At 42.2% G+C, this 13,142-nt stretch overlaps 1 protein-coding gene across 3 annotated transcripts in view; it reads right to left on the bottom strand.

Moving 5' to 3' along the window:
* Positions 1–31: 31 nt before the first annotated feature.
* Positions 32–13,142, bottom strand: part of pip5k1bb (phosphatidylinositol-4-phosphate 5-kinase, type I, beta b) — a 32,355-nt gene continuing 19,244 nt past the window's right edge. Inside the window, exons 8-15 of one of the 3 annotated variants that reach the window (XM_072388061.1) lie at positions 7,984–8,186; positions 7,549–7,632; positions 6,811–6,859; positions 6,614–6,698; positions 5,618–5,776; positions 3,467–3,593; positions 1,454–1,577; positions 32–1,346 (exon numbers count right to left, since the gene is read on the bottom strand). In XM_072388061.1, the coding sequence (XP_072244162.1) occupies positions 1,344–1,346; positions 1,454–1,577; positions 3,467–3,593; positions 5,618–5,776; positions 6,614–6,698; positions 6,811–6,859; positions 7,549–7,632; positions 7,984–8,186 (834 nt within the window). In that variant the 3' untranslated portion in view covers positions 32–1,343. The other 2 variants (XM_072388062.1, XM_072388063.1) reach the window with 2 other exon arrangements.

Below are 13,142 nucleotides of genomic sequence, written 5' to 3'. Positions count from 1 at the left end.
AGCCATTTAAGGTAATAAACAATGGCAGACGACAACTTTAAAGAGTTTATTTGTAGGAGGCTTCTAAATATAAATATGCATTGTCTTTACATTCAATGATTAAAGTATTTTTTTTCAGCAAATGGTAAAATATTGAGATTTACAGAATAAATTATGGTCTCAACTGACGTGTGATCATAGAGTTGAACATTTATAGTTTGTAGGTGATCTTGATGAAGAGGTATCAGGCAGCTGTACGAGTAGCATGCCTCATAACTTCTTGAAGAGGACACACTTATTCAGTATCAAAGGAAATCCTGAGTAAAAGCATCCTTAGTCAAGACGCAAACCTCACAAAACGTGTAGTTCCACATCAAAAATGATCTAAAGTGTTCCTTCATTGTCTCTCTACATGTAGTATCAATGACAAACAGAGGTGTGCATTTGTAGAATAAAAAGAAATAAAAAGTGCATGTTCACACATCCAAATCTGTGCTTATGTCAGGTAGCCCACCCACCTAAGCAATGTCCTCAAGAGTTCTTACAGTAATCATAACCAATGTCAAAAGTGCCTTTTTGTCATGAGCAAGTGCATTGTCCCTTTGCTCTGTGCTTTTGTCCAGGATCCAGTAACTGTCGGGTCTCACTTTACAGCAGTTTGCTGGAGCGTCGGGCTCCTCTCAGGAGCACAAACAACTGCCCGGGTTTGGAAAAAAGTTGGCCGCAGTCTGCGTTTGGCCTTTGTAGCTTCAGAATCGAGTCCATTTGCGTGAGTCTTCATCCGTGTTGGCTGTGGCTAAAAGCTGGCTTGTGTCCTCCGTGTGACCGTGTCGAGTCCCTCTTCCTCCAGGACAAAGATGCCACCATAAATTTCCTGTAAACATTTCTCATCGGCAGCCAACGCAGCCGCCAGTTTTTAACATCGTTCCGATCGTCAAGAAAAAAAAAAAGAAGAAATGTCTGTTTATCTAGCCTCTCCTCCTGTATATACGTGTATATTTATATATATACAGTATATAGGAAATGTTCAAATCTTTGTTTAGACCATGAAAACAGTAAACATATATAAAACTTAATGGCATCACTTTGATGCATGCTCTAAAAAGCAACACTCAATTCAGCCTGAAGTTCAGCACATTACACAATATGTCACATGGTTCCTGTCACAACTGCGTCGGTATGACTTTATCACGGTCTGTCGGCCAATGGGAATCTCTGTATTTTTATGTGTTGGCAAATACAAGTGGCAACATGGATCTAGCAGCACTGAAAGTGGAGTCAGACGCCAGCCTGGCATGTCCAGTGGAGCACGGCGATTGTCTTATGCGTGGCAGGAGGAAATGAAAGATGTCGAGCTGCTCTTTTCACTGTAAAGGAACAGAGACGAAAGAAGAAAAAAAAAAGACTGTTAAAAAGGACGAAAATAAGCGAGCGTGACCCAAGTGCGACCTGAAACAATAAATGAACGACTCACCAAGTAGACATCGAGCACAGATCCGTCATCACGATCCATGTCCACATCCATGGTGCTCTGCTCTGAAGTGAGGCAGATAGCGCTGTCCTCCAGGGTGAACGTGGAGCTGGATGCAACGTCATCTCTGAGACAGGACAAAACATCAATGTGAACCCCGAGAGTTTACTGTCTGAGACTAAAGCGGCTAAAGTAGAGCAGCTGCATAAACACTGCCTGAGATTCAATAAAAAATTTTTTTTAAAATGCTCCCCAGGAACGAATGTTGCAGAGACTGTGACATCAAAGAGGCGAAGGGGATGAACCTGTCTGGGGTCAGGATTTGGAGGCCTCATGTGAGAGGCTAATAGTCTTAGAAATGTCTCACAGGAAGTGAGCAAAATCTGGCAAAGACTCGCAAGCTTGGGCCTCGATGACTTCGTCAAAAGCAGGCGTCTCTTGGGGAAATTCTTGTAAATGGTCCTTTGAAGCATTATTGACACAAATAAAAAAAAGTCTAAACCAAATGAATATATGTAAACTGCGTCATTTCCAATATTTGGTATAAAAACAGTCACAATATTTCTTTTTCTAACACAGCTGTTGATGAGCAGGGGATGCTGTCATTTTACGCTTTGAGAAAGTAAAGTGCCACCATCTGTTCTTGAATGCACACAAAGAGGACCTCAAGAAGGAAACAACTTATGCCTTTATACGCATTCGACCAGTTGCAATTCCTGAAACTGATTTTAGTTGGACAGGAGAGGAAGGTGGGGAGAAAAATATAAGAAACTCAAATAAAAAGCATGAAGCTGAACAACGTACGTGTAGCATCCCACATCAGAAACATACTGCAGCTCTGGTCATGGACTGTTTTCATTCACGGCTACACTTCAACCACTAGATGGCAACTAGAGAGCTATTTTCTTTAATATGTACATCAGGTGACTTCCTGAGAAATTAAGGAATGTATAGTCGCCTTTTATGATACAGGACTAACTGAATATCATTCAAAGTCGATAAGAGTTGCCGGAAGAGCGCTATAAAGTATAGCTGTAGGAAGAGATGGGTGGAGTAAGATAAATCAAGTAAACACCAGCTTTTTATATGGCCTAACACACCTGACGCAGCTACTACTGTAACAAGCTGAGCAGCTGTCAGACAGGATTAATTGTTGACCGATATACAGTCTCTGCAGCGCCGCTTGTCCTCCTTTGTCACAGCATTTATGCCGCATAATGGCACCGTGTAAGACTGTGTCAAAGCTGCTGTTTAAATATTTATGAAAACAGTTGAGGGAACAATGTCAGGCCAGCACCAGGTGACTGATGAGAGGGACAAGACTGGACAAGTCACACAAAGGAGCCTCAGAGAGCAAGCTGAACCCGACACTGCTGGACAGGAGGAGAGGTGAAAGATGAAAAAGGAACAGAGGGCAGAGGACAAAGAAGGTCCTGGCAAGAAGGAAATGAAAGCGACTGCTGCCAGAGGGTGAGGTGGGAAAAGGAGGCGTTGAGGATGTCATAAAGCTTGTTAATGGAAAACTCTAAATGTTGAGAAAGAATGAGGCAATACCTAACTTATAAAGGTCTGCAATAAATTCTGTGAACTGTACTGTCGGAGAGAAAAAGGGCTGGTTGAGCCATGCAGACATTTTCTGCCTGAGGCCAAAGCAAATATTGCTGTCATGGAAGGATTTATGTTCAGGCATATTACGTCTTCCCTATCTGTGGATTTAAGAGAAGAACAGTGTCCCCCATCACATCAGTTTTCCTCTGACAGCACCGTCCACACAGTATGATGTGTATTGGATGTATGTGTGCTGTATGAATGCTGCCAAGTCAGCTGAGTCACCGGCTCCACGACACGAGTCACTGATAAGACCACGTAGTGTGGAGTTCAAGTGATACTAACCTGGGAGTGTTTGTACGTGCTGAGCGTGTCCTCTATATTGTGTACAGTAACCTTGCATCATGGTTTCAAAGTGAGACACATTTGGGTATGACGTATAAGAGGAAAACAAAGTAAGGACTGTACCTCTCCTCTGTTTGGTTGTCCACATTTACAAAGATGGAGGAGGTGGAGATGGTCCCCATGGAGGAGCCCTCGTAGAAGGATGGGTTGGCAGGGACTAAATCCGGACGAAGATATGAACCGAACACAACTGAGAAGAAAAGAAAATACAATCACGCACCCACGATGTCAGTTCATTTTACTCAGTAGCACATTTCTGATCTGCTCGTAACTCCCCGACACAAGGGCAGGATTTTTTCTTATTATCCAAGTCTTTGGTTCCTGCTAAAAATACTATAATTAGTTGACTGAGTAGCTGATTAATTGTTCTCAAAATGACACAAGGTTAGAGATGAAAGGAGCACACTGGAAATGTTTTGGGTTCTCAGGTCATTTTTGCAAAGGCATTAAACAGCTTGTTCGTAGTTATTGTTAAGGAAAGGTCAGGTGGTGTGTACATTAAAGCTTTATAAACACTTTGACAAGCCTTGTTCCAACAAATCAGCAGCTATAGTTCCTCATAGCAGATTAACTTGCACTCTGAAAATGAAAGTAATTGATGACTACAAAGTAGAGGAAGGATATATGATGACAGCATTTTCTGGCAGCTGCAAAGTCCGTTCGAGAAGTAATCAGGAAAAGGCACTTCACAAGAACAATGGGTTTCAAATACAGGTCTGGTAGACCAAGAAAACCATCTGAGAACTGCTGTTTGGATTGAAACAAACTACAAACGTCATTATGGACACGTCTTAAGGAAGATTAACTAGATCGTGGTGACGCAGGGTTCTACTGTACAGCACCACCTGCACGACTATGGCCTTCATGGGTAAAGTTTTCCAAAGAACAACCTTTCCTGCACACAAAATTCTAAAAAAAGAGGTTTGCAAATGAATATCTAAAAAAGCTTGACATGTGAGGTGGGGTGCACTGATTGGACACAGTAAGATACCAGCAAATTCTGGACGCAAATGTCACAGGATCTGTGAAACAGCTGTGAGACGGTATCTGTAACAGGATCATAATCGAAACAAAATCCACAATGGTGTGCCTGAGGTAGAGCACGCTAAAACTCTCACAGAACAAGAACTTGTGAAGAACGAAGGGACAAAAATACCCCAAACATTCATTTAAGGCTGTAAAAGACAGAACTCAAAAGTCATTTAGCTTAAAACATTAAAGGGATCTGCCATCTTTATGCCTGTAAGAAATTAGAGAAGATTTTTGCTCTCATAGTTTTTATGAATGTTTCATCAGAGAGCTCCCAAACCTCTGCATGGCACCGTTGATGTAATAAAAACAGAAACTGTTTCCCCTCTGGTTCAGCTTTGGTTTCCGTTTTGGACTTCAAGGTTAACACTAAGCTTAATGACTGAGACAAGGCAGACAGCGAGAATTGAATTTAACGGATTAAAGGTTTCCAATAAAATCAACGTGTTGCTCTGTCAGGGTGCTGCTTCAGAGGAAAACAAATTTCCTTTTTCAGACACGTTTAGTAACCAGAAAGGGCTAATCAGGAAGTGCATCAATCCAATTGGCTTTGTAGTACGCAGTGTCACAGCTGGCAACACATGACACGGTCATATGACTTCTCTTCCCGTACCACATCCACGCCCTTGTTTCTTCCAGCGTGGTGTTGGCTAACACTCATTAATCATATCCTAACTCAAAGGTCAGACGCAGCTGCTGCACTTCATCTCTAAAAGCACTTTCACCCACTGATTCATCCACCGTCTTCTACTGAGGTCAGATTGTGGTCAGAAGGAAGAGTACGGGTGACGGCACACATGCACAAAAACTGTATCTGAGAGGGGGGAAAAAACTACCAACGTGTTCTCCTTCCACCACGGCGGAACACTGTATCAACCTGTGACAGCTTCGTCAATGACCGCTGCTGAGTGGACATTTTCATGGCTGAGTAAAAGAGACTGTCTCCGGTCGTCGAGTGTTTTAAAAAGTGTCAGTAAGCCACAAAAAAAGCTATAAAATGACACGAAGGGGGGACATGATGAGGATGTCTATCACAAAATCATTTAATTCATTGATCAAATCCCGATAATAATGAGACATTTCTTTGGATTTGCCTGGATGCTGTAAAACGTCAGTTAGATGCTCATCTTGCTAACAAGGTGAACAATGAATTGTCAGTTTTTCACAAAAGCTGTTTTTTGGTACCTTGTCCATCCAGACTGGCCAGGCTGCGCGCCCCTCCCAGCCTCTCCCTTCTGTCCTCCTCATGCCTCTCATCTGCCTGCGATGAAAGGATCTCCTGTGAGGACGACTTCAGAGCAGGGATGGAAGTGCGAGTTCTCTTTGAAGGGGAGAATCGAAATGCTGTGAAGCAAAAAAAAAGAAAAAAACACTGAAGTCAGAAAAAGCAAAGAAATGCACGATTTGGGCAGGAAAAGGCTGAAAAGGGGGAAATAATTGTGGGAGAAGATAAACTGAGACTCACAAACACAATGGAACTCTAATCTCAAGAGTGAACAGATAATAAGCTGTCCAACTGCAAAAGAAAGAAAAAAAAAAGCCACCCGTATTCTGCCCCCCAAGTGGGACAAGAAATTAAATCCGTGGTTAATAACACAGCTAAATCCTCAAATCAGCGACTCAGCCTAGTTCATTTCAACAGGGGGTCCTGCGTGGGTGAATAACATTTGTTACTATATATGATGCTGACGTGGAGCTTCCTGGCTTTACTTACAGCTGCTCACATGACACAATGAATTGGTGCACAACATGTTTGTCGTGAACATGACATAGAGTCAGTCAGCTTGTCATGCTGCGATAAGTTCTGCATGCCGAATTCTCAACAGTCTGACTGGAAAGGACAGGACTGAAGAGGGTATAATAAATGTAAAATGTAACATGTAGTTGCATAGATAATTGAAGTTCACATGAATAGAAATAACTGAATAAATCAATCTCATTTTCACACAATGTATAATGTGCCTCGAATGCTTATGCAACTAATAACAGAGGAGAAGGGGAGGTTAAAGTTTCAGATAACAGCAGAGTGTATCTAATTACGCTTCAATGACACACATGTACCTGGAAATACACAATAAAATCTGCCCACGGATTCATTCTACTTATCAGGCCAGGATTTCCTGTTTTCCACCTCACTCTGCTTTCACCCATCCCCTTAGTGTTCATGCGTGCGCAACTTACGCTGAGTCTTCCGGAAGACCCGTGTGCTCATGAACTTCAGGAAGCGGCTGGCGTAAAATCCAGGCCGGTGGACCGAGACGGAGTCCTGAGGACGAGCAAGAGAAGTGCCCGGTTTTAGATTTAAGAGGATGTGGCCACATAAAAGGTGCATTCACAAAAGGCATCAGTATCAGATTTGGGGCGGGCGATCAACTTACGCCATCGTACACCAGGGCTTTCCACGAGTGTTCCAACTTTTTAATGAACCTGGAGAGAAACAAAACAAGAAAGGGCCTTGTGACAAACGTATGCACTTTTACAACTTCCGCTTAGAATCAAAGCTCTGAGGCTTCCTAATTTAGTCATGTAAACCCTGTAAGGTGAAAGTTTCGCAAAGCAATCTACCAGAAATGCAGTAGGATAAGTGAGCGATAATTGGGCTTATTCATCCTTCTTCACCCACGCTGTGTGCATCTGATGCATCGACCAAGCAGTCTGAAAAAGATTTATGTGATGCTTTTAAATGTCCATGGGTTTGAAAAGCTATTGATCCAGAGGGCTTCCTCCTCTGTTACCAGACTCTCTTGCTTTCAGGACAAAAAAAATAAATCAATAGGTAAAGAAATAAGACTGAGAGGGCACTATGGACTTTTAAATCATGCTGGATAGAGGAGAAATCCTTGGGTCCTTTTAGGATTGTGGTTCAGTGTCTTGTAGATCATTCCATCAGCACAGGATAATAATTCAACTTAAGAGGTCTTGCTGTAAGCCACGAATCGATCAAAGCAGTGACTCTCTCATTAGTGTGCATTGACGACCCATTCTAAATTTGAAAAATGGAAGGAAACATGGCTGCAGCGGCACCCATGATTATCAGTTACAATAAGAAAGCACCAGTGCTGGAAATAAAATGCAGTATGTGCAGCAGGATTTTTCAGTTTTGTCAAGACCAGTACCTGTATGACTGCAGAATATCTATGATACCCAGGAAGATGAGCAGCTTTTCGTCTTTGTGTGTTTTGGCAGGGATGCCACCCATCCTAAAACAGTGGAAAAGCACAACAGCAGTCAGAGAATAGCTACTGCTTGAAACGTTGTTCAAATAAAGCCGGTGTGCTGCTTCACTTTTACAAGTGTTTGTAAAAGATGTACTTACACTATTTACATATGAGTGTATCGCTGTAAATACACAGAACAGTGACTGTTTGTATTTGTGTAGCTATGGTTATGCGAGAGGCTGACTGTGTGCCCTGGGTGAGGTATGAGCATGCTTGTATAACAGTGTCTGTGAGAGAAAAAGTGGAGAATAAGAGACAGACGGAGGCGGAGTGCCCCTAATATGAGTGCATAATACAGCATGTGTGTGTTTCCCCCCAGCTGAGCCAACTCACGTGTCGTCAGTGGTGAGGGCTTCAGCAGCCCTGCCGTCTCCTTGGATGGACTCCATGGCTGTGGAGTAAAGCACCCTCTGACCCACGGGTCTCCTGCCATCCCCCCCAGCCTGTCCTGGTTCGCCCCCGTCCCTGTGGCTCTGGTCCAGGACGTGCACACCCAGCAGGAGACTGTAGTCCATGATTTTAAAACTTTCCAGCACCTATAGAGATAGAGAAGTAGCTTTTATTGCAAAAGCAATGCAAAAGGTAAAACTCCAGAAATGTCCACATTTGTTACGACATCCTGGCGCACTGATTTTTCTTCTCATCCACCACAAGAAGAGGTGCTTTACTTCCAGCTCCCTAAATGCAAAAACACAAGACATCGTTGAATATTTTTTTTTCCTCGCCCAACACCCTTTGGTGCCAAGAAAGGCGAGAATCAAAGCAGGGGGAAATCTCTGTTTAAACCAGGTCTGAGCTAAGCAAACAAGGTGTTTCTCCACCATGAGCCAAGTGTTACACATTGACCCGTTTGAGGAGCCTTTTGCCCAGTTTCCCAGAGACTCTGTGACTTCATGTCTCCGAGGTCTTGAGAAAAGTGGTTTTACAGAGTGGTGAGACAGGGGGCAGAGAGATCAAGAGAAAGGAATGGGATCAGGGTCAGTACCAAATAGCCAGGTTTATTTCACGACCAAGACTGGGAAAATTAAAGAAAAAAAAACATTTGTATCTGCTAACTCCTCTTGACTGAATACTGTATGCAATACTGAACACAAAACTGAGAACCCATCCCCTGTCTAATAAAATTTGAATGCTCCCAAGCAAAAAAAACAACAAACCCTCCACAGTGAAATTATTGGAAAAACAAACCCCCTAAGTAGAAACTATCTGCACCAAAAGGGAAAGCACTCATGTTCACAAGACTGGAAACCAAAATCAAATGAGGAACAGCTGTAATTCTTGGTTTATGACCCACGGGCTGTGTCTACCTGCATGTTTTGCGTCATCCGCATGGAAAAGAATAATCATGAGGAACTGACAGAAGAAACTTATTGTGAGGCAGCCACAGAAAGAAGGAAGATCAATTAGAAACCAGAGGAAGAAAATGCCTCAAATGTATAACACTGGCTATCAAGGAAGAGTTCAGACTCAGGAATGAAAGGTGTATGGACTTACTGTGTGGCCTGCATTTTAAACACAGTTCATCTAACATCTGAAAGGAGCAAACACACTGCTGTTTGGCATGAATACATTTTGAATCACATTGCATTCAAGCAATGTTGGACAGGGATGAAATATTTTCTGTGGTACGGTGCAGTTTGTCTAAAGGGGAAAATGTGAAAAACTCAATACATAAAACTTAGAAATACTTCAGCATCAAGGCCTTGGACATTCAAACATATAGTCAATAAATAACGATTTCCTGCAGCATGCGATTAAAGGCACTGAAAAAAAATAGAAAAGTAGACAAAAAAGTAGACTGGTCTAGTTTCTATTACTTCTATCAGAGTTAAGTGTTTTGCATGTGCAATAGAAAGAACTGAGCTAGTCAAACCCATCCATACACACGCCTGACACCACACAAACAGAAGAGACACGTCATGACTGACTGAAACGAAACACTGAGGCTTTTGTCTGCACTTTGCCTCTTCCATATCAACAATTTGCATCCCCTCACTCGAACTCCCTCAGCCTATTCAGACAGCAGCCATTTTGAACAGAGCCACACACATCATGCTGCCTACAGAAAGCCATTACTATGTGTCCGGGCCCCAGCTTTCCCTGCAAACAATCCAACCATCACAACAACTGATACATTTCTGTTGTTTGGGCCATGTTGTCTTTTTTTGATTCGGATTTCAAAGTGTAACATTGGTGATCCCCAGAGACAGGCCCAGCGTTTGGGCGTTTTCTCCGGGACAACCTGCCCTCCGCTCACATTTCAAACACAGCTCAGTTTTCTTCAAGTCAATGGGAAAGCCAATTCTACTGTAACTGAGGTTTGTCACAGCAGTCTCTGCTCCACATCTCTGATGCATCCCACCCTGAAGCACTCCAACAATCTCTCTCTATGCCAGTAATGATGGATTCTCCCTGTGTGCTGTCTCCCACATCCCACTTTGCAGTGACGCTGCTACACTTTCTCAAGTCTGAGTCTGTGTGCACCAGATACAGAACACACAGCCACTTCACCCTCAGATTTGTGTCCAAGCTCATGCACTGTGCCCACCTACAGTCAGAGCAATGCTTCCACTTAAGTATGCATTCATAATTCATTAATTCAACCTGCTCCACATTATATAAGATTTAGAGACCTAATTAATTTTGAGAGTTGTGCAGGATTATAAGCATACTTGGACTTAATCACTGCTTTCCCAAACAGTCAAGAACAGCTCCAATAAATCTTCTTTTTGGTGCTTTTCTCTATTTCTGATAAGAATAATAAACTTCTGTTCTTGTTTAAATCATTCAACTAAAAATCCCCTTTTTTATTCCTTTTCTAAGCTTCAAAACATGGAGTTTATTTCAATAAGACTATTGTATTACATTGCATTGAATGGTAAGTATGATAACAACAATACCTATCATCAGATGACAATTAAAAAAATTCAATACACAAATTTGCATGAAGACCTGTGTCAGGCTGTTATTATTCCAATAATTAATAATCAGAGAACACTTTCTTCAAAAGAAATGGTGAAAAACATTCAATTAAGCTTCTCAGATGTTGTCATACTCTGAACTCGTGCTGCCACAGGGCCACATGACTTGGAGGAAGGGCAACTGGCAGTTCAAGTTGTTGATGATTGACTATACTAACTGCCAACTAACTTGTTACTCTCCACTTACACCGCTTCAATTTCTGCATTATGAGATTTTTTTCCATTTCTGCACTAATTGGTGTCTGAAATTAAAAGACTCTCTTGTCAAAATAAACTAAATTATTTTGATGAAATTTGGCCCGAGTTCTGCCCAGGCTGACAAAGTCCCCTGTGTCTCTCTGTGCAGCTTGACATCATCGCCCACATTGCTGTCACTGTAATGTCTGTCTCGCTGTTGGCCGCTGTCCGCACTGTAATGCTACAGGGATGCTCTTCTCAGTTACAAATCACACCTCACTGGTACCAACAGACACTCACTCTACAATAAACCCACTCCATTTCACTCGCACTGTAAGTTCAGCATGAATTATTAATGTCTAATGCTGTTTTGCCATTTGGGGAATATCAGGGGAGGTGCAGAGTAACAGTAAGAAGAGACTTGAAAGGACAAAAGTACAGCCTGCATTTACCAATAAGTGTCCCGTGTAGCAGAAATACATGCATGGTTCTTTCCTGTTTTTTTATCATTAAACATTAAGCTCAATTCTAACCTCCAACGTACCACTGAAAGAAAAATCAGAGCCCAAGCTTTGGAAACGAAGCAGGAATTGATCCTGATCCTGTTCTTTCCAGGAAAAAAAGGCCTTTTTTTCACTTCCTCACTTTTTCCACAGCCCTAACTGCATGCTGCTTGGCTTCTGCCGACCTTTCCTCTATGTTTAGGTCCCCTCCTGGGGTGAGGGGGTTAGCTGCTTACTCATGGAAACAGACAGAGATTCTGCTTAGAGGGCACTTTGCTTCCCGTTTAGGAGGTGAGCGCAGGAAGCCCTGACAATAACAAATATACAGCACAGAGGCTCTAACAGCAGCTGATAAACAGGCACACACATAACACACCTACTTTATACATGCAAAATGTATCTCATACCCACACATGGAGGGTAGAGTGTGTATGTCGGGCGGACTTTTGGAAAAGCTTCTGTGTGCTGCTAAGTTAAACATTAAGAAAGCAGTGACTTAGCAAAACAGGAGGACTTCACTCTTGCCACAGTCTGCTTAAGGAAACATTGAAAAAGAAAACAGGAAACATTGAGAAAGTCAGCATATTGGTTAGTGATGATAAGAAGGGGTCAACCTGAGGAGATGACATGAAGTTCCTCTAAATCTTTGGTAATCTCCCTTTAACACAACATCAAAAGACCCTTGAAAGCTTGTGATTGGGATACTGTTTGACACAAAAACGTGGGAAAAGCGACAGTTGTTCACACATGTTTGCAGACTTTTCCTGGAAGTGCATTTCGCTCCACCAAAAGGGCAACACTATACTATAACTAGATCATTTACTCTGACAAAAAAAAAAAACACAAGCCTTTCTGTGACATTTCAAGACAAGATAAGAGATTACAGAGCTCTGTTACCTAACAGAGCTGGACTAAATATACCCACAGCATCACACTGTTCATTACCTTTAATTCGTCACCATGCTGCATCAATCAGGAATTTCCTGTACAAAAAACTGAAACATTAAATCCAGTGTAATGAAAGTCATTCAATTGCTCCTATGTGGCACTGTCAGACAGGTTGGTCCAGCCCAGCAGGAACCCTGCCAGGCGGCAAAGCTGTAAATAAAGCTTTCTTCCAGCTCTCTGGCCTGGCCTTGCCTGAACTTTAAGTAACATCCTGATCAAATTCCAGTTTATATAACAGATTGTTGACACTTTAGAGTTGAGAAAATGGTACCACAAAAGATGGAACTTTCTCTCCTGTCACTAACCAGCTGTCATAAGAGTGAAACACTGTCACTGATAAAGCTATCCTAAGAGGCTGTTACCTCAGTGTAAAAATATCCCTGCACAGTACACCCAGCTTCATGCTTTCTTTACTTTGGATCAGAGTGAGTCCTTTCTACCACATATTTGTGGGTTAACTATATTGCACAGCTCCCTCTAAACTTAAACTTGTGGAGGACTCGGACAGTAAATCATCCACCAGGGCTAATATCCTATTTTGCAATTATCTGGTTCTTTCTGTGACCATCCACTTCCTCACCAGGTCTTGTGAATTTCAGCTTGGCAGAGTTTGTGAAATCCTGCTAACAAACACCCAAACAGTCAGCAACAAAAAGAACCTGAATAAAGTAAATTAGGTGGATCACCAGCAGTACATCGTTATGGAGAAACAGCTTTCTTTCAGTTTTCATTAAACACATTCATTTCACGAAAATTGCTTGGCTAACGTTAATGCTGGCTTACATTAGCTCCTTATAATGTGTCCTTTGATTTGTTACGATTAAACCAAATGAAAACTTTTATTTTAACTACCAAGAACATCTGATGCTGCTGGTAGTTTAAC

Source organism: Leuresthes tenuis, unplaced genomic scaffold, assembly GCF_036924035.1.
Source record: "Leuresthes tenuis unplaced genomic scaffold, fLeuTen1.0.hap1 SCAF_6, whole genome shotgun sequence".
Classification (NCBI taxonomy): Eukaryota; Metazoa; Chordata; class Actinopteri; order Atheriniformes; family Atherinopsidae; genus Leuresthes; species Leuresthes tenuis.
This window is presented reverse-complemented; position numbering and strand designations above follow the sequence as displayed.